At 38.3% G+C, this 27,074-nt stretch overlaps 1 protein-coding gene across 1 annotated transcript; it reads right to left on the bottom strand.

The window, feature by feature from the left end:
* Positions 1-20,353: 20,353 nt before the first annotated feature.
* On the bottom strand, positions 20,354-21,100 carry LOC139824586 (uncharacterized). The gene has a single exon (XM_071797124.1). The coding sequence runs from the start codon at positions 21,098-21,100 to the stop codon at positions 20,354-20,356; it is 747 nt and encodes a 248-aa protein (XP_071653225.1).
* Between the last annotated feature and the right edge of the window lie 5,974 nt (positions 21,101-27,074).

Raw genomic sequence — 27,074 nt, 5'->3', positions numbered from 1 at the left:
TAACTGCAATAAACAAATTATTTATCTCAGCGTCGACCGTTATCCACGACTTCGATGGCTAAAAACTAACTAAAAGAATTTGTTGCTCGGCTCTTTTTTGTCTTAAAATATTCTGTGGACCGTACCCTACCAGAATATGCAACATATGATTTTGTTGCTCGCCCCTAACTGCAAGTAAACAAATTATTTATCTCCGCGTCGACCGTTATCCACGACTTCGATGGCTAAAAACTAACTAAAAAAATTTGTTGCTCGGCTTTTTTTGGTCTTAAAATATTCTGTGGACCGTACCCTACCAGAATATGCAACGTATGATTTTGTTGCTCGCCCCTAACTGCAAGTAAACAAATTATTTATCTCAGCGTCGACCGTTATCCACGACTTCGATGGCTAAAAACTAACTAAAAGAATTTGTTGCTCGGCTTTTTTTGGTCTTAAAATATTCAGTGGACCGCACCCTACCAGAATATGCAACATATGATTTTGTTGCTCGCCCCTAACTGCAAGTAAACAAATTATTTATCTCCGCGTCGACCGTTATCCACGACTTCGATGGCTAAAAACTAACTAAAAGAATTTGTTGCTCGGTGTTCGAGAGCGCGCGCGGTAGCGCGAGATAGCGCGAGGTAGAAGACGACCACAAGTAAGGAGACAGCAAGTACACAAAAATGCGGAAAATAAAGTCTATATTTACACTATATACAGAGTTCTTAATTTATTTCCAGAGGCGGAAAAAAGCCGTGAGCGCGCACTAGAATGAGCACGGCAATAGCAGCGAAAAGACAAGCGAATCGCGGGCGCGAAAGCAAGTGCGGATTGCAAGGCGGTGTTAAGCGGTGAATAGCGTGCGAAAAACGACAAGCGGACAAGCGGTTCCGCGGCGCAGCGGCGGTCCTTTATCGTCTCGGAGACGAGCCTCCCTCCAGGCTAATTGCCGATGATTTCAGGGAGGTGATTGGCCACCGACGGCCTACGTCACCGTGCATACGTCACAGTGCCAAGTGACGATCCGAACAGGTCGTTACATATTTTCGACTGCTTTGTTTATAGCATGGATCTTTCCTTTGTGTGAGCGCAGATGAGTCGTATGGACTGTCGAACAAAGCTTGACCTTATTATTGAAAACAATGTTAAAGTCAGAATGCTAATCACGAAAGATCCATGCTATACTGAATATTACCGAGACAATTCTTTAGCGACATTTGACGCGAATATTAATTCTCGCAAGCGTGCATGCGCTGAAATTCAGCCGAACGTAATTGCTTCGCGATGCTGATTATTGCGATCTCAAACACTCGGCTTTTTTTGGTCTTAAAATATTCTGTGGACCGCACCCTACCAGAATATGCAACGTATGATTTTGTTGCTCGCCCCTAACTGCAAGTAAACAAATTATTTATCTCCGCGTCGACCGTTATCCACGACTTCAATGGCTAAAAACTAACTAAAAGAATTTGTTGCTCGGCTTTTTTTGGTCTTAAAATATTCTGTGGACCGCACCCTACCAGAATATGCAACGTATGATTTTGTTGCTCGCCCCTAACTGCAAGTAAACAAATTATTTATCTCCGCGTCGACCGTTATTCATGACTTTGATGGCTAAAAACTAACTAAAAGAATTTGTTGCTCGGCTTTTTTTGGTCTTAAAATATTCTGTGGACCGCACCCTACCAGAATATGCAACGTATGATTTTGTTGCTCGCCCCTAACTGCAAGTAAACAAATTATTTATCTCCGCGTCGACCGTTACCTACGACTTCGATGGCTAATAACTATAACTAAAAGAATTTGTTGCTCGGGTCTTTTTGTTATTTAAATTTTCTATGGACCGTGCCCTACTAGAATATGCCGAGCAACAAATTCTTTTAGTTAGTTTTTAGCCATCGAAGTCGTAGGTAACGGTCGACGCGGAGATAAATTATTTGTTTACTTGCAGTTAGGAGCGAGCAACAAAATCATACGTTGCACATTCTGGTAGGGGACGGTCCATAAAATATTTTAAGACCAAAAAAAACTGAGCAACAAATTCTTTTAGTTAATTTTTAGCCATCGAAGTCGTAGGTAACGATCGACGCGGAGATAAATAATTTGTTTACTTGCAGTTAGGGGCGAGCAACAAAATCATACGTTGCATATTCTGGTAAGGTACTGTTGTGCTTTCGGGTGCAAGGAATATCTCGTGTAATGTATGAAAAGACTTTATTGCTCGTCACGTGTACAATCGTGCCGATGTCTCCGAGAGGTGTGTCTGAGTGTCCGTGTTGCTATCGCTGTTACCGACTCGCCGAACTCGCAGCGCCTCTACGACTTCTCTAATGAAGCATCGCGCAACATCCTCCCCTTTTTATAACGAAAATCAAATTGCTCAATATAAACTTATAGGGTATAGCTCAAACAAAACTATCGCGATTATTTTACAATCGATGAGACTAACCTTTGGTGTACTAATACATAAATCAAAATTCCAACTTAAACCTCTCTACTTTCTCTGATTAACACGTCGGTTTCCCTAATTGTTGATAATGTAATCTTCTCGGCGTGTTATGTTGGCGACTACTTTGTCGCAAGGGTTCCGGTTGTTCAGCCGGCGCTGGTTCTTTATCCGCCTCCTGCCGCGGCTGATCTTCATTAGCTACTGTTCCCCAATCATCTTCATCTTCATCGTCGTCTTCCATCGCTCGTCTGGTTGATTCCAGAAAACTCCGGTTACGTCGCAACAAGCCTCCCGGGTATCGTACGTCATACGACCTTGGTTCAGTACGACGACGTACAACAGTGCCATATGCTCGCTGGTCCTTTATCCATACCAGTTCACCCGGCATCAATTCTGGTAGCTCTCGCACTCGATGTCTCTTGTCGTATTGCTGTTTGCTGCGAAGCTTTCCCGCCCATAACTGCTGGCGGTACGCTTTCAGATCAGGCCATTTGGGTGTTAGTGTCATCGCCGAACATGGCACCGGCGTGCGAAGTTTTCTTCCCATGAGCAATTCACACGGGCTGCTGCCTGTTTCCAGAGGAGAAGTACGATATGCCAATAAACCCAGAGTAGGTTCTGATTCCTTCTCCAAGATGCGCTTGACTGTCTTTACTGCCGCTTCAACTTTCCCGTTGCTTTGTGGATATCTCGGGCTGCTTGTAACTATGGCAAACCCGAAATTCTCGGCAAACTGCTTGTATTCCTGGCTGCTGAACTGCGGACCATTGTCTGAGCGTACCTGCTCTGGAATTCCGTGTCTCCCAAATATATCCTTCATCTTCGCGATAGTGTTTGCTGCTGTAGTTGATGACATGTATACGACCTCTGGATACCTAGAGAAACAATCAACCATCACCAGATAGTGTCTTCCTTCTCTTTCACAGAAGTCTACTGCTACTTCCTGCCATGGTCGTTCAGGTGGTTCTGTCACTATTAGAGGTTCCTTGGTTTGCAAACGATGTTCCAAACATATGGTGCACTTCAAGCACCGTGCTCGCACATCTGCATTGACTCCTGGCCACCATACAGATTGCCTGGCTCGTCCCTGACACTTCTTCTCTCCTAAATGACCCTGATGTATCCTCTCAAGCACCTCGTTGCGTAGACCTTTTGGGATATGTATCCGCGTGCCGCATAGGAGGGTCCCATCTGGTGTCACCGTCAGGATACCTTTTTCCTCGAAATATGGTAATAGCTTCTCTGGTACATCTCTGCGATACCTCGGCCATCCTTCTCGTACATATTTCAAAACTTCTTGTATGACCATGTCCTTGTCTTGCATCTCACGTATTTTGATCGCAAATTGATCGCATCCGTCTCTTAACAACCGCTTGTACAAACTTTTCGATGCCGTCGTCACACAAGCAATCCTCAGCGTCACGGGCATCTGACAACGGTGCCCGCGAGAGTGTATCCGCAGTCATCAAAGCTTTCCCTGCAACATACTCAACAATATAAGCAAAACGCATTAGTCTCATTCGAAACCGTTGCAATCTCGGGGAGAGATCACTAATAGGCTTGGATCCCAGAATCGAGATCAATGGCTTATGATCCGTACTTAAGACAAGGTCTGGTGCTCCTATGATGAACGCTGCAAACTTCTCACATGCCCACGTTAATGCTAACGCCTCTTTTTCTATTTGAGCGTATCTCTTTTCGGTTTCGGATAGAGCTCTAGACGCATAGTAGACTGGCCTCCAATCTTCTTGTTCTTCATCGAATTGCTCCAGGACTGCTCCTAATCCATATGACAAAGAGTCCGCCGAAATTCTTGTCTTCTTATTTGTGCTAAAAAGAGCGAGCGCTGGGGCTTCACTCAATCTTTTCTTGACCTCTTTGAAGGCCTTTTCCTGTGGTGATTCCCACATAAACTCGACGCTATCCTTCAACAGTTCTCTCAGTGGTTTGGTGATATCCGCAAGATGTTCTATAAACTTTAACTGGAAATGGACCATTCCCAAAAACCTTTTCACCTCCGTAGTGTTGGTTGGCCTCTTCATGCTGGTTATAGCTCTCACTTTCTCAGGATCAGGCTGCACGCCCTCATCCGCTGATACAATGTATCCCAAGAATCTTACGCGCTTCTGTCTGAAGACACATTTATCTTTGTTTAACGTAAGACCTGCCTCTGATAGACGCTGCAATACTGCACGCAGACATTTATCATGTTCTTCAAGAGTTCTTCCATGAACAAGAACGTCATCCGATAGGTTTACCACATTCTGAAGTCCATCCAATACTGTAGACATGCTTTCTTGAAAGTGCTCCGCGCTGGGACACAAACCCATCGGTAGTCTATCACTGCAGTAGCGACCTAATGGCGTGATGAAAGTAGTTACATGTCGGCAACATTTGCATAAAGGCACTTGATGATATCCTTTGTTCGCATCAAGAAGGAAAAACCAGCGGGCTTCTCCTAGTTGAGCAAGGTTTTCTTCAACACTCGGCATGATGTGACGGTTTCTTACAACGCATTTATTGAGTTCAGTGTAGTCTATGCAAATCCTCACATCTTTCTTGTTGGCCTTGAGCACGGCAACCATCGGTGCGCACCATTCCGTCGGCTCGACGACTCGACTGATCACGCCCAACTCTTCCAACCGCTCTAGCTCTTCTTTGACCTTGTGCATCAGATGCAGTGGAACTCTGCGAGGCACTGATACTGCATACGGTTTGGTATCTGGTTTAAAACAAATGTGGTAAGGTTTGCACTTTCTGAGACATCCTAACCCTTCAAATACATTACTGAATTCACTTTCAGGTTTGTCGTTACTTACTTCAGCAATGACCATGTCTATTACCCAGTCTAACATGCCTAACGCTCTAATGGCCGGACGGCCTAACAATGGCTGCATGTTCTCCTTGACGACATATATGTGGTCGATAGCTGCTTTATTCCTCCACTCTATTTTAGCCTGCAACTTACCCAGCACGTTGAGAGGTATTGAGTCTCCCACTTGCAGTCCTTTACCTGCGTTTGTCAATGCAATGCCGACTAGATGCTGCCTATAGAGTTCTTCACTTATCACCGTCACGTCAGCTCCAGTATCTACCTTGACTGATATGTCTTTTCTGTTGATGCTTACATGCGCCATCCATGGCGGCTCGGAGTGCGCTGTCTTCGTCCTTATTCTATCTATGTTTCTTTGTTGCTTCTTGTCTTCGGTACTCTGTGTTTTGCTTTGTCCCTCTTTTTCTTCTTTTATTATTGCTTGTACGCCGCCCAAGTAGAGATCTTCTTTATCGTCTTCTTTTTCTGCTTCATTCTTACTATCATTTTTATTCACTTCATGTACCGCTTTCTTTCTGCACATCCTGTCTTTTTACAAATATTGCATGCAGATTGCTTGGCTGGGCACGAGGAAAATACATGTTGCGGTGTCGTGCCGCATCGGGTGCACCGTTTCGCCGTTGTTGCCTCGTCCTTCTTATGCTGTCGCTGGAAGCCTTTCGCGTACTGTTTGCCACGTGTTCCGCGGGAACTGCTGACTCTATCGAGGTTAGCTGCTCCCTCCGTTCCTCTTAAGACTGCCTGTTGTGTTCTGACCTCTTCTTTTGTTCGTACTTTCATGACAGCCTTTTCCAGCGTGAGCTCAGGGTCACATTGCAATATTTCCGATAGCTTTTCGTCCCGAATGCCTGCTACAATTCGGTCTCTAATAAGTTCATCTTTTAATGTACCGAAATTACATGTTTCCGCTAAACGATAGAGATCTGCGATAAAGTCCTCTACCGCTTCCTCGTTTTGTTGCGTGCGCCTATTGAATCGTGCTCGTTCTAATACTATATTTACGCGAGCTCCGAAATGTTTTTCAAACTTTTTATGTACTATCTTATAGCTTTTTGCTTCTATATTACTGAGTTTAAACGATAACAGAATGTCTTCCGCACGCGGTCCCATTAAGTATACAAATTGATTAACTTGCGTCTCCTCTGACTGATTTGCAATGCCACTGCCTTGTCGGTATCGTTCCCATCTCGTGGACCATCGCTGCCAATCCTCCGATCGGAAACTGAAATTTGGCGGAGGAGGTAATTGCACGGCTGCCGCCATGTATATCGAGGGCTGTGAGCTGCCGCCTTCACCGCCCGGCATCGTGTCGACTTAACCTCTCACACGGATCTTGCACTTTTCTTCGCTGCTTTACAATTGTGCACTCGACTTTGATTGTCCTTTTTATTCGTTACGGGTTCGCACGTTACCACGCTGCCACCATGTTGTGCTTTCGGGTGCAAGGAATATCTCGTGTAATGTATGAAAAGACTTTATTGTTCGTCACGTGTACAATCGTGCCGATGTCTCCGAGAGGTGTGTCTGAGTGTCCGTGTTGCTATCGCTGTTACCGACTCGCCGAACTCGCAGCGCCTCTACGACTTCTCTAATGAAGCATCGCGCAACAGGTACGGTCCACCAAATATTTTAAGACCAAAAAAAGCCGAGCAACAAATTCTTTTAGTTAGTTGTTAACCATCGAAGTCGTGGATAACGGTCGACGCGGAGATAAATAATTTGTTTACTTGCAGTTAGGGGTGAGCAACAAAATCATACGTTGCATATTCTGGTAGAGTACGGTCCACAGAATATTTTAAGACCAAAAAAAGCCGAGCAACAAATTCTTTTAGTTTTTAGCCATTGAAGTCGTGGATAACGGTCGACGCGGAGGTAAATAATTTGTTTACTTGCAGTTAGGGGCGACCAACAAAATCATACGTTGCATATTCTGGTAGGGTACGGTCCACCGAATATTTTAAGACCAAAAAAAGCCGAGCAACAAATTCTTTTAGTTAGTTTTTAGCCATCGAAGTCGTGGATAACGGTCGACGCGGAGATAAATAATTTGTTTACTTGCAGTTAGGGGCGACCAACAAAATCGTACGTTGCATATTCTGGTAGGGTACGGTCCACAGAATATTTTAAGACCAAAAAGAGCCGAGCAACAAATTCTTTTAGTTAGTTTTTAGCCATCGAAGTCGTGGATAACGGTCGACGCTGAGATAAATAATTTGTTTATTGCAGTTAGGGGCGAGCAACAAAATCATACGTTGCATATTCTGGTAGGGTGCGGTCCACAGAATATTTTAAGACCAAAAAAAGCCGAGCAACAAATTCTTTTAGTTAGTTTTTAGCCATCGAAGTCGTGGATAACGGTCGACGCGGAGATAAATAATTTGTTTACTTGCAGTTAGGGGCGAGCAACAAAATCATATGTTGCATATTCTGGTAGGGTACGGTCCACAGAATATTTTAAGACAAAAAAGAGCCGAGCAACAAATTCTTTTAGTTAGTTTTTAGCCATCGAAGTCGTGGATAACGGTCGACGCTGAGATAAATAATTTGTTTATTGCAGTTAGGGGCGAGCAACAAAATCATACGTTGTATATTCTAGTAGGGCACGGTCCATAGAATATTTAAATAACAAAAAGACCCGAGCAACAAATTCTTTTAATTAGTTTTTAGCCATCGAAGTCGCGGATAACGGTCGAAGATGCAGTATTTATTAGTGGCATTGTTTACAGAACCTTATATTTTGAAAGTTTGTTTACGCTATCTTAAAGCAACAAAAAAGCAACAAATTTTGGTGTATTGTTTTTTTGGATTTGAGCACCCTATATGTGTTTTTTAGTATGTGGTGGGGCTAGAACTTGTGTCAAGCTGGCCCCTCCTATGCGAAAAAATATATATAGAGTGCTCAAATCCAAAAAAAAAAGTACACCAGAATTTGTTGCTTTTTCGTTGCTCCAAGATAGCGTGAAAACGTTTCTGAAATATGACGTTGTTTAAGATGTAGTCAATATAGTGCTATCTGTTAAGTATTCGGATATACGTATTTTCTAAAAAAATGTTATATTTCAGAAATGTTTTCACACTATCTTGGAGCAACAAAAAAGCAACAAATTCTGGTGTATTTTTTTTTATTTGAGCACTCTATATAGGTTTTTTATTATGGGGGGGGGGGGGGCTAGCTTGACGACAAGCTGGCTTCACCCATTTCGATCTCGATTTCCTGCTAAACGGTTTGAGCAACAAAATTCGGACTAGAGCAACAAATTAGCACATAAATAGCACTAAATTTTTTAGTAGATCCGGATTTTTTTTGCGATGGTGGGGGGGCTAACTTGATAGAGGTATTCGGAGGTCACGTGTGATGTCTCTCGTCCGTTCGTCGCATGGGCACGTTCGCGGCGAAGATATTCGCGTAATCGTAGTTTGTTTGAACGAGGGCGAGTCCCTACACCCTCGCCCCGTTATCGTGCACCGTCGAGTCATCACACACTCACGGTGTCCGTGGACACCGCCGTCTTGGCGTGTCACCACTCGGGTGACGCCGACCGGTAGGACCTCACTCGGAGGTCATAAACTGCCGCCGTCTTGGCGTAGCACTCTCGTACCTCCCACTATCACGGAGGGCTTCGGGTGTCGCCAAACGGCCAGACCTCATTCGGAGGTCGTAAACGAGTGTCGCTCACACGCGCGCCATTATTTCGATTCGCTTGACAAAACCCCTTATCGCGATCATTCGTGTCGCTTCGTCGTCTCGTATCCATTTGTATCAGACCCTCCTATTTTCGTGGATTCTCGGCCGATAGTCGTTAATAGATTGCGCGCACTCGAGCGCCGATTCAAGTCAAACATGGAATTTTGTGGAATTGCGTATTAGTTATAATGCATTCACGCAGGATCATCTCGATGGCGGTCCTATGGAGATGGCGGACGAGCCTCTCCCTCGGACGATCGCGTCCTTACCACACCGATGAAAGACCTTTGTCGTAATTGCGTTGCTCGGATATCGTCGCGCTCGATCCACCTGACTCCATATATTTATCGTTAGATAGATTTTCGTCGTTAGATAAGATTTGTAGAATAGTAGCGTACCTCCTAAGATTTACTAGTCGATCCAGGGCCAAACCGGTGCCCGCGATCTTGGCCGTGGATCAACTCGAAGCGCATTCGACGTTATTAGTCATAGCAAAACTCGTACAATCGGAATCCTTTCGCGAAGAGATCGATCGAATTAGAAACGGGAAGAGACCACCCAAGCCTCTTCTCAAACTCGCTCCTGTTCTGGACCCAACGGGTATTCTCAGGGTGGGCGGCAGACTCATCTACTCGGGATTGACCTTTGATGCCAACCACCCTGTGCTGCTACCGAATAGACACCGACTTATCGAGCTTGTTATAGAACAGGTACACCGTACAGTTACACCCAGATAAGACGCACGCTCCAGTATGTGCTCGCCCAGCGGTTTCCGAGCGAATCCTCGCGCTCTTCATCCCCCCATGGCAGACCTCCCGGCAAAAAAGGTCAGTGCCGTCAAGTTATTTCCGATTAACGGTAGACTTCGCGGGACCGTTCTCGATTCCTCGTCAAGCTCGGGGAGTCTCCTCATTCAAGGCTTACGTATGCCTCTTCGTTTGGGTTGATGGTAGCTAGTACAGTGGACCGCGGCCCAACACCTTGACGTGGGCTCTTTAGTGCTTATTAACCCTAGAGAGCACTTCTGAGGTAATACGTTACCCCACGCGAAATTCAAATTACGCCCCTGACTTAGGAAGGTTAGTTTTCATACCGAGACCCTAACCATAATTCAGTTTAGTCATCCGGCAGTCAACCTCCGTCATTCAGCGAGTGCGTCAGATCCGTGCAGCAGCTGAAAACCGAAAAAGAAAATCGTTTGGGGTAACGTATTACCCCCTTTGGCCGTTTACGCTCGACATTTACCACAGTAAAGTATATTTCAGATTTTTTGTGAAAATCGGTAACGAAAAATTATACACTTTATAGCACTCCTCTTTTTATTATTTCATTTTTCCTTAAATTATTTCATTTTTGCTGTTCTTGCACAGCAACTGATTAAAACTTTGTAAAGTTTTTGTGGAGTTAATTTTACTGTTTCCATATACTTTTATAACTTTTGACTACCTTTCAAATAAATAATAATCGACAGAATCTGTTTTACTTTCCATTTCTTGCGATTTTTCCCATCCGACAGTTTTTCATCATTTCCTCTACTTCAGACGTTCAAAGAAATATGTTTTTTTTAAGAAATGAAAAAATGAAGGGCTTACATGCCCTTGAAGGTTGTCTATTCGTCTTTCAAAATCCGTTGAAACTTTTAAAATCGGTGAATTTTATGAAAAACTACAGCATTTTTTATAAAAATAGTCATTTCAGCATAATTTTTGTTTTTTTTTGTTTTTTGAAATTTTTTAACTGTTTTCTTTTTACTACCGCAAATTGATGACTACTATCGTCTTCCCTATTAAAAAACAAACAAAATTATCTATTAGAAAGTTGTCTAACAACAAATAGAAACATTATACACGCGGTACAAGTTTGGGGGTCGTAATTTATTACCCCGTTTGGCCTTTCACGTATGAGAAAATTAAGAGGATGCTCTCTAGGGTTAAGAACGATAACGTCCTCTTTGCGCCGGAAGCGCGGCCGTGTGGAAGCGCTACATTTGGGTAGCGATGGCGTCCCGCGTGTCGCCACGGTCCGGGTGGCGGACGGCTCGATCTTGCGCCCCTTGGTGAAATTGTGTCCCTTGCTGATGGGCACAGCACCACGGGCCGCGGATTCGGAGTAATAAAATACAATTAAAATTATTGTATTTTGGTGGGCGGTATGTTTGGAGCTCACGTGTATATAGTTGCTGCGTGTACATATTAGTTGCTAAGATAATCGTTCGATGTTCGCGTTGCCTATTAATTGATAAGTTGCGTCTCGTATCATTAGTTAAGCACACTGATCTGGTTAAGCATTGTTAAAGCGTTGCCGTTGGCAACCTAAATTTCGCGTTTAGTGACTCGCGCGGAACGTTGGCGGATCGCGATCGTTAGCATGTCAATATTTCGCGCGACTCACCCGACTCGTGCTGCACCACCCGCAGGTGGCATCCCTAAATAATGGAAAAGTTGGTACTCGCTCGCGCCGCAATTCGCAGGTGCGTGAGCCGAGGAGTACCGGAGCACACATTCGCTGTTCGAACGTGAACTCGTCAACATACACATTTTCTGGAGCACGAGGAGTCGACTCCCTTCAAGCTTGTGCCTTGCTTGCGTGTTTCTCTGCTGCACCGCTCGCCTGCCTATCTCGTGTCTTGCCTGCTTTCCTTGCACTGCTCGCTTGTCTATCGTGCCTTGCCTGATTGCTTGCCTGCTCGCTTTCTCGCTTACAACGGAGGACTTGCCAGAAGGAAGGACGAAGGAGAGAGAGATAGAGAGAAACGAGAGAACACCATCCGAGAGGGCAACGAGCAACGAACGGTGAGTCGCTTGCTTTCGCTTAGTATTTCGTTTATTTCGTGAGGGAACGATCCCTCTGGTCCTTCAAACACCAGCGTTTAGACCAATTCGCGAATCCGGGGACGGACTTACCCCCCCCCCCCAGCACTACCTGTAGCATCAATATATATATATATAATGACCTTTATTAACAAAATTGTTATATACATTTAACAAAATATAATTTATTTATGTGCATTCTATTCAATTTTTAGTTTTAGTCGTCTTGTCTTTTCAAAATTTCTAACCCTACTCTATATTTACAGTAATTTTTACATATGAATTATTCCTAATCTAAAGGTCAGCTTCTTCTTCGTTGTTGTTCCTTTCTTCTTTTTCTTTTGCTTTCCTTTTTCATGTTATTTCTGACATTCTTGCTAAAGCTCTTTTTCCAGTGATTTGTCGTATCCAGGTTTGTTCTTTCTTTCCGGTTATTTTACATTCCTCGAATACATGCTTTAAGGTTTCCTCTTTTTCCGTACACAGTCTACATTTTCTGTTTTCTTCTTCTATCCAGTATCTACCAGCTCTTGTCTCTGTGCCTAATCTAAATCTCGCTTTCAGTTCCAATTCATTTCTTCTATTGTTTTGATTGATCAGATATTCCGGAGTCTCTGTTGCTTGTGGTGCTATTCTCTTATATTCTTCCGCAAACCTTGATTTTCTTAATTTTTCTTCATTTTCTTGCCTTTCAATGCATTTGCCTATCTCTTCTGCTTGTTCTGCTACGTTTTCTTCTCTCAAGAGTTTATGTTTGAAGTAGTACTCCATGGACCATCCTCTTCTTTCTAGAAATTCTTTTCGTGCTTTTTTCCATCTTTCTCTGCTGTTCTTCCTTTTGTTTGCTCCTACATTCATTATAAGCTTATTTTTCACTTTTATGCATTCTTTAAGTAATTCATTTCCTTGACTTTTTAATATCTTTTCTTCATATTTTATTGCTCTTTTACCTGCTTTGTTTGTAATTTTTTCCCTTTTTGTTTCTAAATGTAACATATGTTTTGGGGTTGTTCTATTTAATTTCAATGTCCATTTTATATATTTTTCTTGTATACTCTCAATTTCTTTGTATTCTTTCCAACTCCATATTTCTACTCCATACATCATTGCGCTCTCACCCAGTACATCAAACATACATCCTTTTTTTCCAATTTTCTTTGTAGCTCCTTTCGGCTATTTCCCATACTGTTCCTAGTGCTGCTTTTGCTTTTTTCGTTAGGTTTTTTATATGAGATTCGTTTTCATTGTTTTTTTGTAGAGTATTCCTAGGTAGTTAAATTCTTTTACTTCTTTTATCTCTTCACCATTCCATGTAATTTTAATTTTCTTTTTTCTTCCTCCAGGTTTTTTTCCCCTCATATACTTCGATTTTTCTGCATTTAGTTCTAAGCCTCTCTGCTCAATATATTTTTTGAATTTTTTTATCATCTCTTTTATTCCAGCTTCATTGTTTGCTAATAATACCATATCGTCTGCATACGAAACTGTCCATACTTTTTTATTACCTATGACTATGCCTCCTTCTTGAATTGTTTCCATTGTTTTTTCTAAGTCTGCAAAAGTTAGATTGAACAACGCTGTGCTTAGCGGGCATCCTTGTCTGACCCCTTTTTTTGTGTAAATCTTTCTTGTTTGCTTTTCTCTTATTTTTATTTTAAAGGCTGTGTTATCATATATCTCTTTTATTTTTCTTGTTAGTTCTTTGTCTATTCCATGGTGTTGCATCAGCTTTCATAATTTTTCTCTTTTTAATTTATCAAAAGCTCCTTTCATATCTGCAAAAAATAGTAATATTTCACCCTTTTCTTTTTTAATTTCTTCTTCTATTGCTGTTTTTACTATATATATTGCTTCTATGTTTCCTTTTCCTTTCCTATATCCTGTCTGCGTTTCTTTCATTATCTTTTTTTCTTCCATTTCTTTTTCCAGTCTTTTCCTGAGAATTTCTGCATAAATTTTATATCCTGTGTCCATTAGTGTAATTCCTCTGTAATTTTTTGCCTGGTGTATGTCTTCTTTTTTGTATATGGGTGTTACTATGCCTGTGCTCCATTCTTCTGGTAACTTTTCTTCTCCTTTCCATATTCGATTAATTATCTTATGTAGCTTTTTCATATTTTCTTCTCCGCCATTTATCCATGCCTCATTCGGTATCTTGTCTTCTCTCGCCGCTTTTTTTTCTTCATGTTTTTAATTATTTGCTTGATTTCGCTTTGGCTTATCTCTTCTCCTTTTGTTGGCATTTTTTCCGCTATAATTTCTTCTTTTTCAGTATATCCTTCAAATTGATTTTTAAAATGCTGTTCCCACTCCTCCACTGTAATCTTGTCGCTTGTTTTTATTCTTTTCTTTCTTTGTTTGTTGATCAGGTCCCAGAATTTTTTTCCAGACTTGTCATTTTTTGCATCCTTCCACTCGTTTTCTTTATTTTCTACTTTCTTTTTTTTAATTATATCTCTGTATTTCTTCCTTGTTATGAGGTATACTTCTTTATGTGTTCCGTGTTTTTTATAGATTTCTTTGATTTTTTTCATTTCTAACTTTGCTTTGTGGCATTCTTCATCCCACCATTTTTTTTGCCCTGACTTGTTTATGGTTATTATCTTTCTTGGCAGACTCTTCTGAATTTTGTTTTTTAATTCTGTCCAATGATTTGCCAGTCCTCCTTTCTTGAGTTTATCTTTGTAATTCTTTATTGTTTCTTTATTCCATGTAAGAGTCTCTTTCTCTTTGTCTGCTTCTTCATTTTCCTCCACTTCCGTGTTTAGGTTGATTTTTATCATAACATGGTCTGAAGCTGTGCTATCTATTAACTCCATATTTTCTATTGTCCCTTCGCCACTCTTGTTTGTAATGACATAGTCTATTACTGATCTACCTGCTGCTCCTATGTACGTCATTCCATCATTGTCGTTACCTTGTATATTTCCGTTAATTATATAGAGTCTATTTTCCTCCATTTACTTTATTAATTCTCTTCCTTCTTCGTTTATTAATCCGTTTTTTGATACTCTGTGCTCTTTATCATTTTGTTCTTCAATTTTTCCTCCCTTGTTTGCGGTTCTTGCGTTGAAATCGCCTCCTATTATAATGCTTTTGTCCTTATTTTTCTCTATTATCTCTGACATTTTTTCATAATTTTCTTTTTTTTTCTCTCATGTAGACATTGAAGATTATTATCTTTTCTGCTTTAATATCTAAGTTGATTTGTGTGACTTCCTCCGTTATCTTTTTAATTTTTATGTTGTTAGATTTTAGTTCCTTTCTGTATACCGTAGCCATTCCGCCTTTTGCTCTTCCTTTTTTCTTTTTTCTTTTTGCTTTTACTGTAAATACTTCAAAATTTTTTAAGTTGTGCTCCAGCAAGTTGTTTTCCTCTTTTTCTATCCATGTCTCCGACAAGTTTGCTACCTCATTATTTTTTATGTTTTTCCAGTCTTCTTTTTCTAGATTTCTTATTCCAGCTATGTTCCAGAATAGAATTTCTATCTTTTTATTATTCCATACTGTCTTGTTTGCTTTTACGAAACCATTTTTCGTATTTTTCATTCCAGTACCATTCCTCTTTTTCTGTTATCTTGTTGTGAGAGATTTTTACCTTTACTCCTTCATTTTCCAATTCCTCTGCTTTTCTGAGAATTTCTTTTCTGTTTTGTTTCTCAAACCATGTTGTGTCATTGTTTATGAAAATTTTTGTTCTTTCATGTTTTAACTTATTTTTTGCTTTCATTATTTCTATTTTTTGATCTACACTGTCGAGTTGTGCACCAATTGGTTTTTCTATTTTCTTGACTTTCCATATTTTTCTTATCGTTACTTTTGCTCCTAATTTTTCTTCTATCCATTTTTTTAGAGTTTCCTTGTCTTGAATTTCTAATCCGCTGATTATTATGTTCTTCTTCTTTTTTTCTCTTTCAGCTTTTTCCAGGACCCATTTTAATTCTTTGTTGGTTTTCTCGTTTCCTATGCTCTCTGTTTTTACTTCGTCTTTTCTCATTGTTTTTGGGTTTTTGTATTCTTCTTTTTTACTTTCTTTTATTTCTTCATGGAATTTCTTCTGCAAGTTTTTTAGTTTGTTCTCAATTTCTTCTATTTTTCTTTCGTTCTTCTGTACTATCTCATTTGTTTGCGCTTTGCTGTCTTTCAGTTCTTCAATATCTTGTTTCATTTTGCTAAGCTCTTTGTTTAATTTTTCTTCGACTCTCGCTAATCTGTTTTTAGCTTCTTCGTTATCCTTGTATAGTTTCTCCCATCTTTCTTTTTCTTCTATTTCTCTCTTTTCCCTTTCTATTGCGTCTTTTTCTTCTTTTTTCCTCAGGTAATTCATTAATTCGCTGAAGCTTTTAATGTCATCTTCTTTATTATCTGTCATTTTCGTTTGTTCGTATACTATGTTTTGCTTTTTTGTTTCTCTGTCTTGAAGTTCTGGACTATCTTTCTTTCTTTTTTTACTTTCTTCTTTTTCGTCTCCTTTTAACCAGGTTAGTACACTATAATTTGTCTCGCTTACGCTTGAGTTGCTTGCTCTACTTGATGTTGATGAGCTTCTGCTTCTATTTTTTATATTAGCTGCTCTTTCTTTTTCTACTTTATGCTTATGCTGTAATTCCTTCTCTATAACTGTTTCGTTTAGGTCTGTGTCGTCTTCTGATGACATTTCTTGACTTGGTAATTTTCCGATCCAAAATTCGCGCGCTACTGCGCACTTTGTTCGGTGTGTAGCAACCTTAATCCGCTTGTCGTTCGAGCCAACCGGCTCTGTAGCGCTTGCCTTTTTTCTCCTTGCGTTGTGAGAGTCACCTTTATCACTTTGTTTGCGTGATTTTCCTCTGCTTATGGTACATTTATGCTTAACTTGGCTCTCCGTCTTTTCACATCACTATTTTTTTACTTATCCTTGCTTCCTTTTCTCATCTGGAACAGTTCTTTCTTCCTTTACCGGGTTATTCTTCTCTCCCTTCCTACTTTTAGGTTAGACTCGGCGGCTTCTTTTTCTATCCTTGGTATATGCTCCTTTTTCTGCTTTTTGTCTTGAAGCTTTTTTTGCCTGCGGTGCAGGCAATCTTTCGCTTTGCTCTTATCTGAAACAAAACGCCCGTAGGCGAATTTCAGCAGTAAAAAGGCCTTTTAATCTCACACTTTGCAATTTTTCAGCCGCTCTTACCCACCTCTAGCAGACGACCCCCCCTGTAGCATCAATATATATTGTACTTATATTTTTTAAGCAATATTTTTGATATACTTGTAACTGGTAGTTAGTCCAATAATGGATGAAAAACGGATCTATGCCAATATTATAAATGCAGTTAGTATAAGCGCTATATTTCATAATACATAAGGCTCTTATCGGATCGGCGTCAAAAAATTGCGATTTTTTGTACTCATTTTTTGCCACGTGCAATATTGTCGATTTGTGCAAATGCGAAGGTTCCGGATCTCCGTGTTCTATAAGTTCGTTGGCTTTTTCGGCGCGATATACTTCTATTGGTTTAATATTTAATTCTTTTCCAAAAGAATCGTTCTCAGGGGTTTTCTTAAATATCGTTTACCACATTTTCCAGTGCCTTTAAATATGTTACATTTCAAAAGCACAACTTCTGTATTGCGGTCTTCCGTTATGTCACATCGCAGATTACTACCACATTTGCAAGTACCTGAATAAAAAAATATTATTTTTTATGTAATTAACATTAAAAACAAAATTTTTTATCTTATCTGCAATTTTATATAATTATATATTATATAAAATAAATAAATAATTAATTAAATAATTACATATTGTATAAAATAAATAAATGATTAAATAATTACATATTATATAAAATATATAAAATTACTTTGTTTAATTATACTTATTTCTGAGTTAAGATAACACAATACTTATATACAGCTATAGTTAAAAGAAAATAACTTTATAATTAAAATTTTATATATGAATCTCATAGGCTGGCTAAAATTTTATAATTACCATTTATATATCCAGATGTATCAGCATTGGATAAATAATGGTTACGAAACCGAAATCTCATTTGTATTGCATCCCAAATTTTATGTGTAATGAAGTCTTCCCAAATTCCTGGGCGAAGAGTTTTCTTTCCACATTCTATTCCGCATTTTGTTTTGTTGCATACGTTTATATATTTTGTAAACAATTAATTCTTCGAACTCGTGTTTTGGTATTGTTATTATAAAATTAATGGGTCCTGCATTAGTGGATTCCATAGACTTTTCATTTACCGTACTATCACTTACATTTGAATTAATGCTATCACTCAAATTTAAATCATTTGTAGCATTCACATCTTTTTCATGACCAGTAAGTTGCTTACGTATGCCATATCTGTTGCACGACACTATAGTATATAATGAAGCAGGCGTTACACGATTACCTAATGCGCTAGATATTTCGAACCACACTACATCATGTTTAGATACTATTTTATTTGATATACGATAAGATTTTTATATACTAAAACAGTATGAATAATATCTTCATTTCGAACTTTAGACGGACGTCCTCTTTTAGGATACATTTTGAACAGATGCGATCTTACTCAAAGCGTAAAACTAAACAGTAACAGTAAGAAACTCACGGTAAAGAGTAAAACAATAAACGATCGACACAGCTCTTTCGCCAGACAAATGACAACCATCAGTACCGCGAAACTGGCGGCGCGACGCTTATCTCGATTTCATAGCGTAAATTTTAAAATTACATGCGTCTGCTAATATGTTATAGATACGTCAAATTATGAAAATAATTAAGATTTGGAGAAAATAAATCTAAATTTTGATGACGAGTGAAAATCAAGATAATGAATGGTCTGAATGGGGCGCACAAATTTATAAAAAAGTGGAAAATAATGTAAAACAAATTGGCGATCGTGACAACGCGCATTATTTTTCACTTTTAGCAGAACAGCTCTTAAAGGATATAAATGTATTTCCCTTACGGTCATGTGTTTTCCGTGATAACTTTGGATATGGACGAATGCCAGCGTCCAGCGCAGCAGTCGAGGGCGAATTCAATAATTTAAAAAATAATATTTTAAAAAATTATATTTTGCCCATTAGAGTAGACGAATTTTTAAAAATTTATTTAGATTTTTTACATGGCAAACTAATAATAAATATTGTTTTATCGAGCGAAATCGGACACTTATTATCTAAAAATTGTAGACTCATTGTCAAAAGAAAATTTGGGTAATTATTTACAATAACTAACACAGCTCGGATTACTTTGACCTTGACATATGTTGTCAAGGTCACCCTTCTGAGTGACCTTCAGAAGGTTTTAGCCGGCGGTCGTTATTCGTTAAAAAGTTATTAACAAGAAAAGTTTGGAAAATATAGCGGTTATTATGAGTACTAAATAGACATAAATAATTGATATTTATGTGGAAATAGTATATGTATGAACGAAGGAAAATTATTTAAAGCAGTGAATTGTTGATATATTGAAAGGAAAGTTATTTAAAGTAGAGAATAGAGAGTATGTATTTTGTATGTGCTTTCTAAGTTGAAGCGAGGTTCACACTTTACAGGATTAAGGAATTCGTGTTTATGTATAATAAGGTAGTACTTTATTTATTACATTCCAAGTTTTTATTTACATTGGTTGAAAGGTAACTACATGAGTAAGAATATTAACTGTTTAAAGCGCGTCAACTAACCTATGTAGGTTAATTGACGCGCTTTAAACACTTAAATACTTTTAAAGCGCGTCACTAATCTATACGCCGAAGACGTGTCCTAAAATCAGTGAGGAGGCCCTCCCCCGCCTATTTGTGTACTGTTTATACACATGTGTATATAATACATGTGTATATATATATAATACATGTTGAGAGGTACGCAGAAAGGATTCAACACAGCCAGATTACAGTTTACAAAAGAATTTCAGTTTATTATGTGCGCTGAGCTTACTTGTTACAGCGAGTTTCTAAGAAGAAGTGAAGTAAAAAAAAAGAAAGCCATCTAGTGTAAACTCTATCCAGTTAATGCAAGTATCGACCCTATAGGGTTCGGAAAATACAGATTCGAGATATCGATGAAGTAGAAATTGCTCTTTTTTATTTATTTATTTATTTCTTTATTTCTTTATTTAACGGGATATAATTTTTTTAGTACAATTAACGAAATGACAACTGTTTAACGAATATTTTTACAAATAATAAATGCATAAGCAAGATAATTGTTAATGAAGACAATTATGAATTAATGATCGTTTAACTGAGTTGATGGTTTTTTGAAAAAAGTCTAGACGGTCGGAAAATTTATTAGCTAATAGGTGGATTCTATTTAAGGGCTTGAATTTTCCGTAGGATGTGCGGTGTAACTCCTCATAAAATATCAGGTTGCATCTGAGAAGTTTGGTTGGGACATGTAAATGTATGTACACGCTGTAGCAGGTCCGAGCAATTAATATAACCACCAATCAATTTGAATAGAAATAACAAGTCAAAATATGTTCTCCTATTACTCAGTGTTAATAAATTAGTTCTGGCCAATACGAGATCATTTCTAATAACACTCCTCCTCAATTTGTACTTTAGTAAAGAAAACATATTTTATGTCAAAGAAAAAAAAAATTAAAAATTCGTTAATCCCAAATTCATACGTAACTTGTTAAACTGTTCATATGGCAAAGCTTTAGTTAATATATCAGCTATCTGTTCCTTTGTACTTAAGTATATTACATCTATGACGTTATTTTCTTTTAGATCTCGAATAAAATTATATTTTATGTCAATGTGTTTTAGGCGTTTATGTTCCCATTGTTGTAGAAGATGAATCGTTGACTGATTGTCCTCGTAGATTTTAATAGGTTCCTCACAGCTTACGCCCAGATCGACCAGCAGGTTCTTTAGCCATAACAGTTCTGTCGCTGTCGTTGCAAGAGCAACGTACTCTGCCTCAGTGGACGATAGGGCCACCGTCGATTGCTTCTTCGTTGTCCAACAGACAGTATTCCCAAAGACTTTACACAGATAGCCAGTCGTAGATTTTCGATCGGAGCTTCCTCCCCAATCAGCATCGGAACAGGCAACCTGTGGATTCTTCCCTCCTTTACAGTAGAGCAAGCCGAGTTCCATGGTGCCTTGAATATAGCGAAGTATTCTCTTTAATCCTTTCCAGTGTGCTTCCGTGGCATTACCTTGAAATCGGCTGAAATAATTTACAGCCGTGCTCAAATCTGGTCTTGTGGTCAACATAAGATACATGATGCATCCCACGAGTTCACGGTATGGTCTCGACTTGTCTGTGATGGCTTCTGCTGCGTTATTTTCAGATAGTTTTATTTCCATTGGAGTTTTCGCTGGTTTGGACGCCTCCATGCCAAAACGCTTTAGGAGTTTCTGAGCATATATACTGCTTGATTTATGAATAGTTTGTCACTCGTCCTTCTGATGTTGATTCTCAAGAAGGATTGTAGTTCTCCTAGATCTTTCATTTTAAATCTGCTACTCAGCGCTGATTTAATCTCCTGAATTTTTCCTTTCCCGGGAAAAAATATTCATATCTGATCATATATGATCATATATGAATGGCCATATATGGTCAGATATGGAAATTGGCCAGATCTGAGGATATATGATCTGGTATTATTGTATATGTTAATATCTGATCAGGTATGATCAGGTACGAACTATATATTTATCAGATATGAACATATATATTTAAGTAAGTTTCAGAAAATTGTTATATATTTTCAAAAGTTATTTTTTAAGAGTGTGCAACTTTATTATAAAAGTAGACTCTACGATACAACTAATACAAAAATTGTGCCGCTCTATAGTGCGAGACAGTGTCGTGTCTTTTGATACCGTTCTTATAACACTGTTTGTCAAATTTTAAATACGAGAAACAGATCCCATCGAATGCCATCTATTGAATACTTTGAGATGCAATATCTGATCTGATCATATATAATATTATATGACTATATAGGTTCATACATGATTATATATGCTCTATATATGGGTATGTAAAACTTATATCTGTTCATATCTCATTTATACATGTTCATATACTGTCAAATATGAATATTTTTCCTGGACATTTTGTTCGCGGATATAAAAGTCCGGGAAAAATATTCATATCTGACAGTATATGAACATATATAAATGAGATATGAACAGATATAAGTTTTACATGCCCATGTATAGAGCATATATAATCATATATATGGTTATCTATCGCCATATATGATCAGATCGTGCATTATACATGACACAAGATCTGATCATATATGGCGATAGATAACCATATATGATTATATATGCTCTATACATGGGCATGTAAAACTTATATCTGTTCATATCTCATTTATATATGTTCATATACTGTCAGATATGAATATTTTTCCCGGACATTTTATATCATTATATCCCAATCTGGTCATATATAGACAGATCTGATCATGTTTCATATCATTTCCGGCCGTATATGAACATATACAATCATATACAGCATCGCGTCTTGTCATATATGATCATATACAGTGCCGATACAGTTATGTATGGCCATACATAATTATATCTGATAATACATGGCCGAACATTCTTTATATACGACCATGTAAGGCCAGATACGATTATGTATAGTGTCATATCTGGCTACACATAATAATATGTCTGACCATATATGAACTTATATGATCAGATCTTGTGTCATGTATAATGTACGATCTGATCATATATGGCGATATATAACCATATATGATTATATATGCTTTAGATATGGGCATATAAAACTTATATCTGTTCATATCTCATTTATATATGTTCATATATGTTCATATCTCATTTATATATGTTCATATACCGTCAGATATGAATATTTTTTCCCGGGTTGTCATTTCCAGTAATAATCATGTCATCTACATAAAGTAGTAGATAAAGTATGAGTGGTCCTTTTCTATAGACATACAGACACCTGTCTGTCTCGGATCTCTGAAAGCCCAGACTCTTCATAAAGTCATCACATGTTTCGTTTCATGCTCTAGGAGCTTGTTTAAGTCCATACAAAGTTCTCTGAAGTTTGCAGACAAGATCCTGTTGACAGTCATATAGCCCGAAGGAACTTTTATATATATCTCCTCCTTAAGCGTGTCGTGCAAAAAATGCATTTTTAACGTCCATTTGATCCGCGAAAAGATCCTCTTCTAGTGTGCCAAAAGTGTTCTCACAGTGGTTAGCCTTGCCACAGGTGCGTAGGTTTCCTCGTAGTCAAGTCCTTTTCGTTGAGAGCAGCCTTTGACGACCAGTCGAGCTTATAGCATTTCTGTCCTTTGCTATCAGTTTTTATTTTAAAAATCCATTTGCAGTCCAACAGACGCTTACCGGTGGGAATTTTTACCAAAACCCATGTGTGATTAGATTCTAAAGCAGCAATCTTCCTGAACTGCTTTGATCCATAGTTGCTCGTCTTCTCTGGATTTTATGTCTTCAAATGTTTCGGGCACATCATCGAGAAAAGCTTCTGCATTCAGTGCTAATGCTGCATAATCTTCCAAGTATTTGGGTCTTGATCTTATCCTTTCACTGCGTCGTACTGGATCCTCGGTTTCAGATAATTCTTCATCGCTAGAACGTCTATTCGGTCCTGGACAATCCGGACTTCTTCGATCTTTGCATATTTCTTGTAGAGTTTCACAGTCTTCTATGCTCCTCATCTCAGGACTTTCTTGAACTTCACAACCTTGATAGAATGATCCGTCAGTGTTATCGAAATCAAATTTTGTTTCATCGAATATGATATCCTTTCTAAGTAGAATTTTGTTGTCTTCGGGACACCATAAACGATATCCGTTAGCACAGTATCCTGTCATATAACACCTCTTGGATCTTGTCTCAAATTTTCCAGACAAAATTTCCTTTGGTATACGTAGAAATGTAATGCACCCGAAGACTCTGAGCTTCTTGATCGTAGGTTTCTCCTCATACCACATTGCAGCAGGAATTTTTCCATTCAAGGCTGAAGTTGGGCTTCTATTTATCACATATAGGGCTGCCAGTACCGCTTCCGACCAGAGTCCCTTTGTAAGCTTTGATCCAAGCAGCATACATCGTGCTCTTTCAATTAAGGTTCTATTCATACGTTCGGCTACTCCATTTTGTTGGGGAGTATACCGAATCGTAAATTCAAACTAAATTCCCTTTTCTTCGAAAAACCTCTTTATTTCGTTTGAAATGTATTCACCCCCATTGTCGCACCGGAATTGACTTATCTTCACGTTAAAATGGGCGGTTGCCATTGCTTCATAAATCTTAAAATAATGAAGAACTTTAGATATATGCTTAAGTATGTACGCTGCAGTAAATTGCGTGTAGTCATAATACGTATCTTTTCTCATCATAGGACGACGGACTTACTGGACCAAATAAATCACTATGGATGAGCTGCAGTGGCTGTTTTGCTCGAACTCTAGTCTGATTGTGTGGTTGCTGCGTCTGTTTCCCTTCGATGCAAGTTTGACATATCTCCATCGACGATTTGCTCAGATCTTCTTTTATACCATCCACTTGTCCTTGAAGCCGTTTCACAATGTCGATGTTGAGGTGTCCCATCCGCTTGTGCCACAATTCCAGACTTCCATCTGATGTGCATGTATTTTCGCTTTCTTCTTTGTACTTGAAACTTAATAAATAAACTTGAGATTTCTGTCTCAACGCAACTGCTACTAATACTTTATTTCTTTCGATTAGCCCCTTTCCAGTTTCAAAGGTTATACGAAAGCCATTCGTTTCTAGTTTCGGAATCGATAAAAGATTGTGCTGTAAACCTGGAACTACTAGCACACATCTTTGATTAATATAGTGTTCTCTTTATTATCAATTGTACTCACCACTTCAATTTCTCCTGCTTGTTTTGCTTGAAGAAAAGTTCCGGTCTTTGCAATCTTAATGTTTACTGGACTTGATAAACTTTTCAAATTTTTAAGTGGCACATCGTTACCTGCGAAATGTTTGGATGCTCCTGAATCTAGAAGCCAATTCACTCGCCGCTCAATACCATTTTGAGTAAGGGTCGAAAAATAGAAACTTGCGTCTTCTCCGTCTACATGGAATTCGCCTCCGAAGCTATGTTAGCCGACTTCGTATTGTTCTGTTTTCTTTGCGGTTTCTTTCAATAATCTACGGCCTTGTGCCCTTTTATACTACACAGGCAAAAGGAAAACGTTGTTGACCACCCTTGTTGACAGTCGATTTGTTTTTATTCTTGCTCGCAGAATTATTGCCCTCCAGTGAACACATTTCATAACGGCAATATAACATGGAAGTTACATTTTATAATATCATAATGTTATTCTTGTGATATATAAGGGCTACATAACATGGAAGAAACATGCAATTTAACATTTGTTATATGCAGGTAATATAACTGTTATACATTTTTTTTTCGTTACAGTTATGTAACAAAAATTGTGTAATTGTTACGTAACACGCTTGGATCAATGTTAGTATAACTAGTAATATTTTGGTAATATTAATGGGGTGTAACGGAATAACATATACAATATAAGACTGTTGATTTGCTTACTGTTCACGTTTTTCTATGTGTCCGAGCTCTTAAACCCAGCATCGTTTTATTTTGCTAGAGCTAATAATGATCTGTGCTTTTTATCATAAATTTTCAATTGTTTTTAAATATATATATTTTGTTTGAAAGGTTTAATATTGTGCAGAGGCCTTTTAGTTTGCCTTAAGGCAAAAATTATAATTTACAAAATACATAATTTATAATTAATAATTATTAATAATTTACAAGATATTTATAATTTCTATGATCAATTTATATAATCATCTATCCATATCGGTAAATAACGTAATTAATCATCATAATGCATATTACCATTACATGTACCAATTTAGTAGAATGCATTTACGTACTGCTTCTATGTAATAAATATAATGTCAATATTAAAAATTTGTGCAGCTATATACTCTTTTTAAACTTAATTTGTTTCTTAAGATGATTTTTGAAAAATTATATATTTGCTCTGGTTGTGACATATGTAGACTATATATAACACTTACATCAAATTAAGAAGTAGTCTACCACGTAAGGCAGTTGGCTCACGATCCAGAGGTCCCGAGTTCGATCCCACCAAGGTATGTGTTTTTTAAATACGAGAAAATATTTATAATCATAGACTGCATCTTAAGAAACAAATTTAGTTATAAAATGGTAATAAAATTTCGAAAAAAAAAACAAATTTTTTTACGCTCATTATTACAGCTAGTATAACAGTTGGTGTAACTGTTACGTAATAGTTAAATAACACGTTATGTAACATGTTATATTGCTGAGTCGGAAATTGTAACTTACATGTAAGGTACATGTAACACTCTGGTTGATATAACCTGTTATATTCGGTTACATTGCCGTTGCATTGCTACTATATTACTGTGTTCACTGGGCATACCTCAAGTTTTGCGAAAAGTTTAAGAATAAATACACGTGAAAAGCATTCCGCCTGAATCATATCAAGATTGATAGCAATAGATATTTCTAAACGTTAAAATAGATTCGATACTCTATCGTATTAATCAACAACTCGCGTCGAGTCACTTCATAGCAAACGCCTATGATAATTTCATCGGTGCAGATTCCACGGGAATAACTAGGATAAGAATAGAAAGGTACTTGTCAACCCTAGCTGCTCTTTGGACTAGGTTCAATAGACAGCATGACGAACTTTCGCTGGACTTGCAATAGATGAAAGGTTGCCAGCTCTATCTCATTCGTATTTTTCTGAACAAATACAATCGGAAACACATGTGTGTTACTTAGCTGTTGTTGAACAGATAAAGGCTATTCTTGTTGCAGAACGACCGGTTGTAGCAAGCTCTTCGTTGACTCAATCTTTAGATCGACCTATTGTAGCAAACTCTTCGTTGACTCAATCTTTAGATCGACCCATTGCAGCAAGCTTTTCGTCGATTCAATCTCTAGAACAACCAGTGGCAGCAAGTTCGTCGTCAACTCAAGCTCAAACTACGGAGATTTCTATGACAAACGATTCTCAAGGTCAACATGCTAGGCTTCCTTATATCAAGATTCCAAATTTTAACGGAGATCCATGGAAGTAGCTTAGTTATAGAGATTTATTTTCCTCTCTTGTCTTAAACAAGAAGCATTTAACAGACGTTGAGAAATTACAATATTTAAAAACAAGTTTAACCAACACCATAGCTCACTTAATTGAGAATACAACACTCACTTCTGAAAATTTAACAAGGGCATGGAATTCATTATTGTCATTTTATGATAATCCAAAACTTCAAGTTAACACGGAATTACAAG

Source organism: Temnothorax longispinosus, unplaced genomic scaffold (genome assembly GCF_030848805.1).
Source record: "Temnothorax longispinosus isolate EJ_2023e unplaced genomic scaffold, Tlon_JGU_v1 HiC_scaffold_45, whole genome shotgun sequence".
NCBI classification, from domain to species: domain Eukaryota; kingdom Metazoa; phylum Arthropoda; class Insecta; order Hymenoptera; family Formicidae; genus Temnothorax; species Temnothorax longispinosus.
The sequence above is the reverse complement of the archived record's forward strand: the minus strand, read 5'-3'. Positions and strand labels throughout refer to the sequence as shown.

Excerpts from the sequence above, each read along its gene's own strand:
- LOC139824586 (XM_071797124.1), bottom strand. The coding sequence starts at position 21,100 with ATGGAGGCGTCCAAACCAGCGAAAACTCCAATGGAAATAAAACTATCT.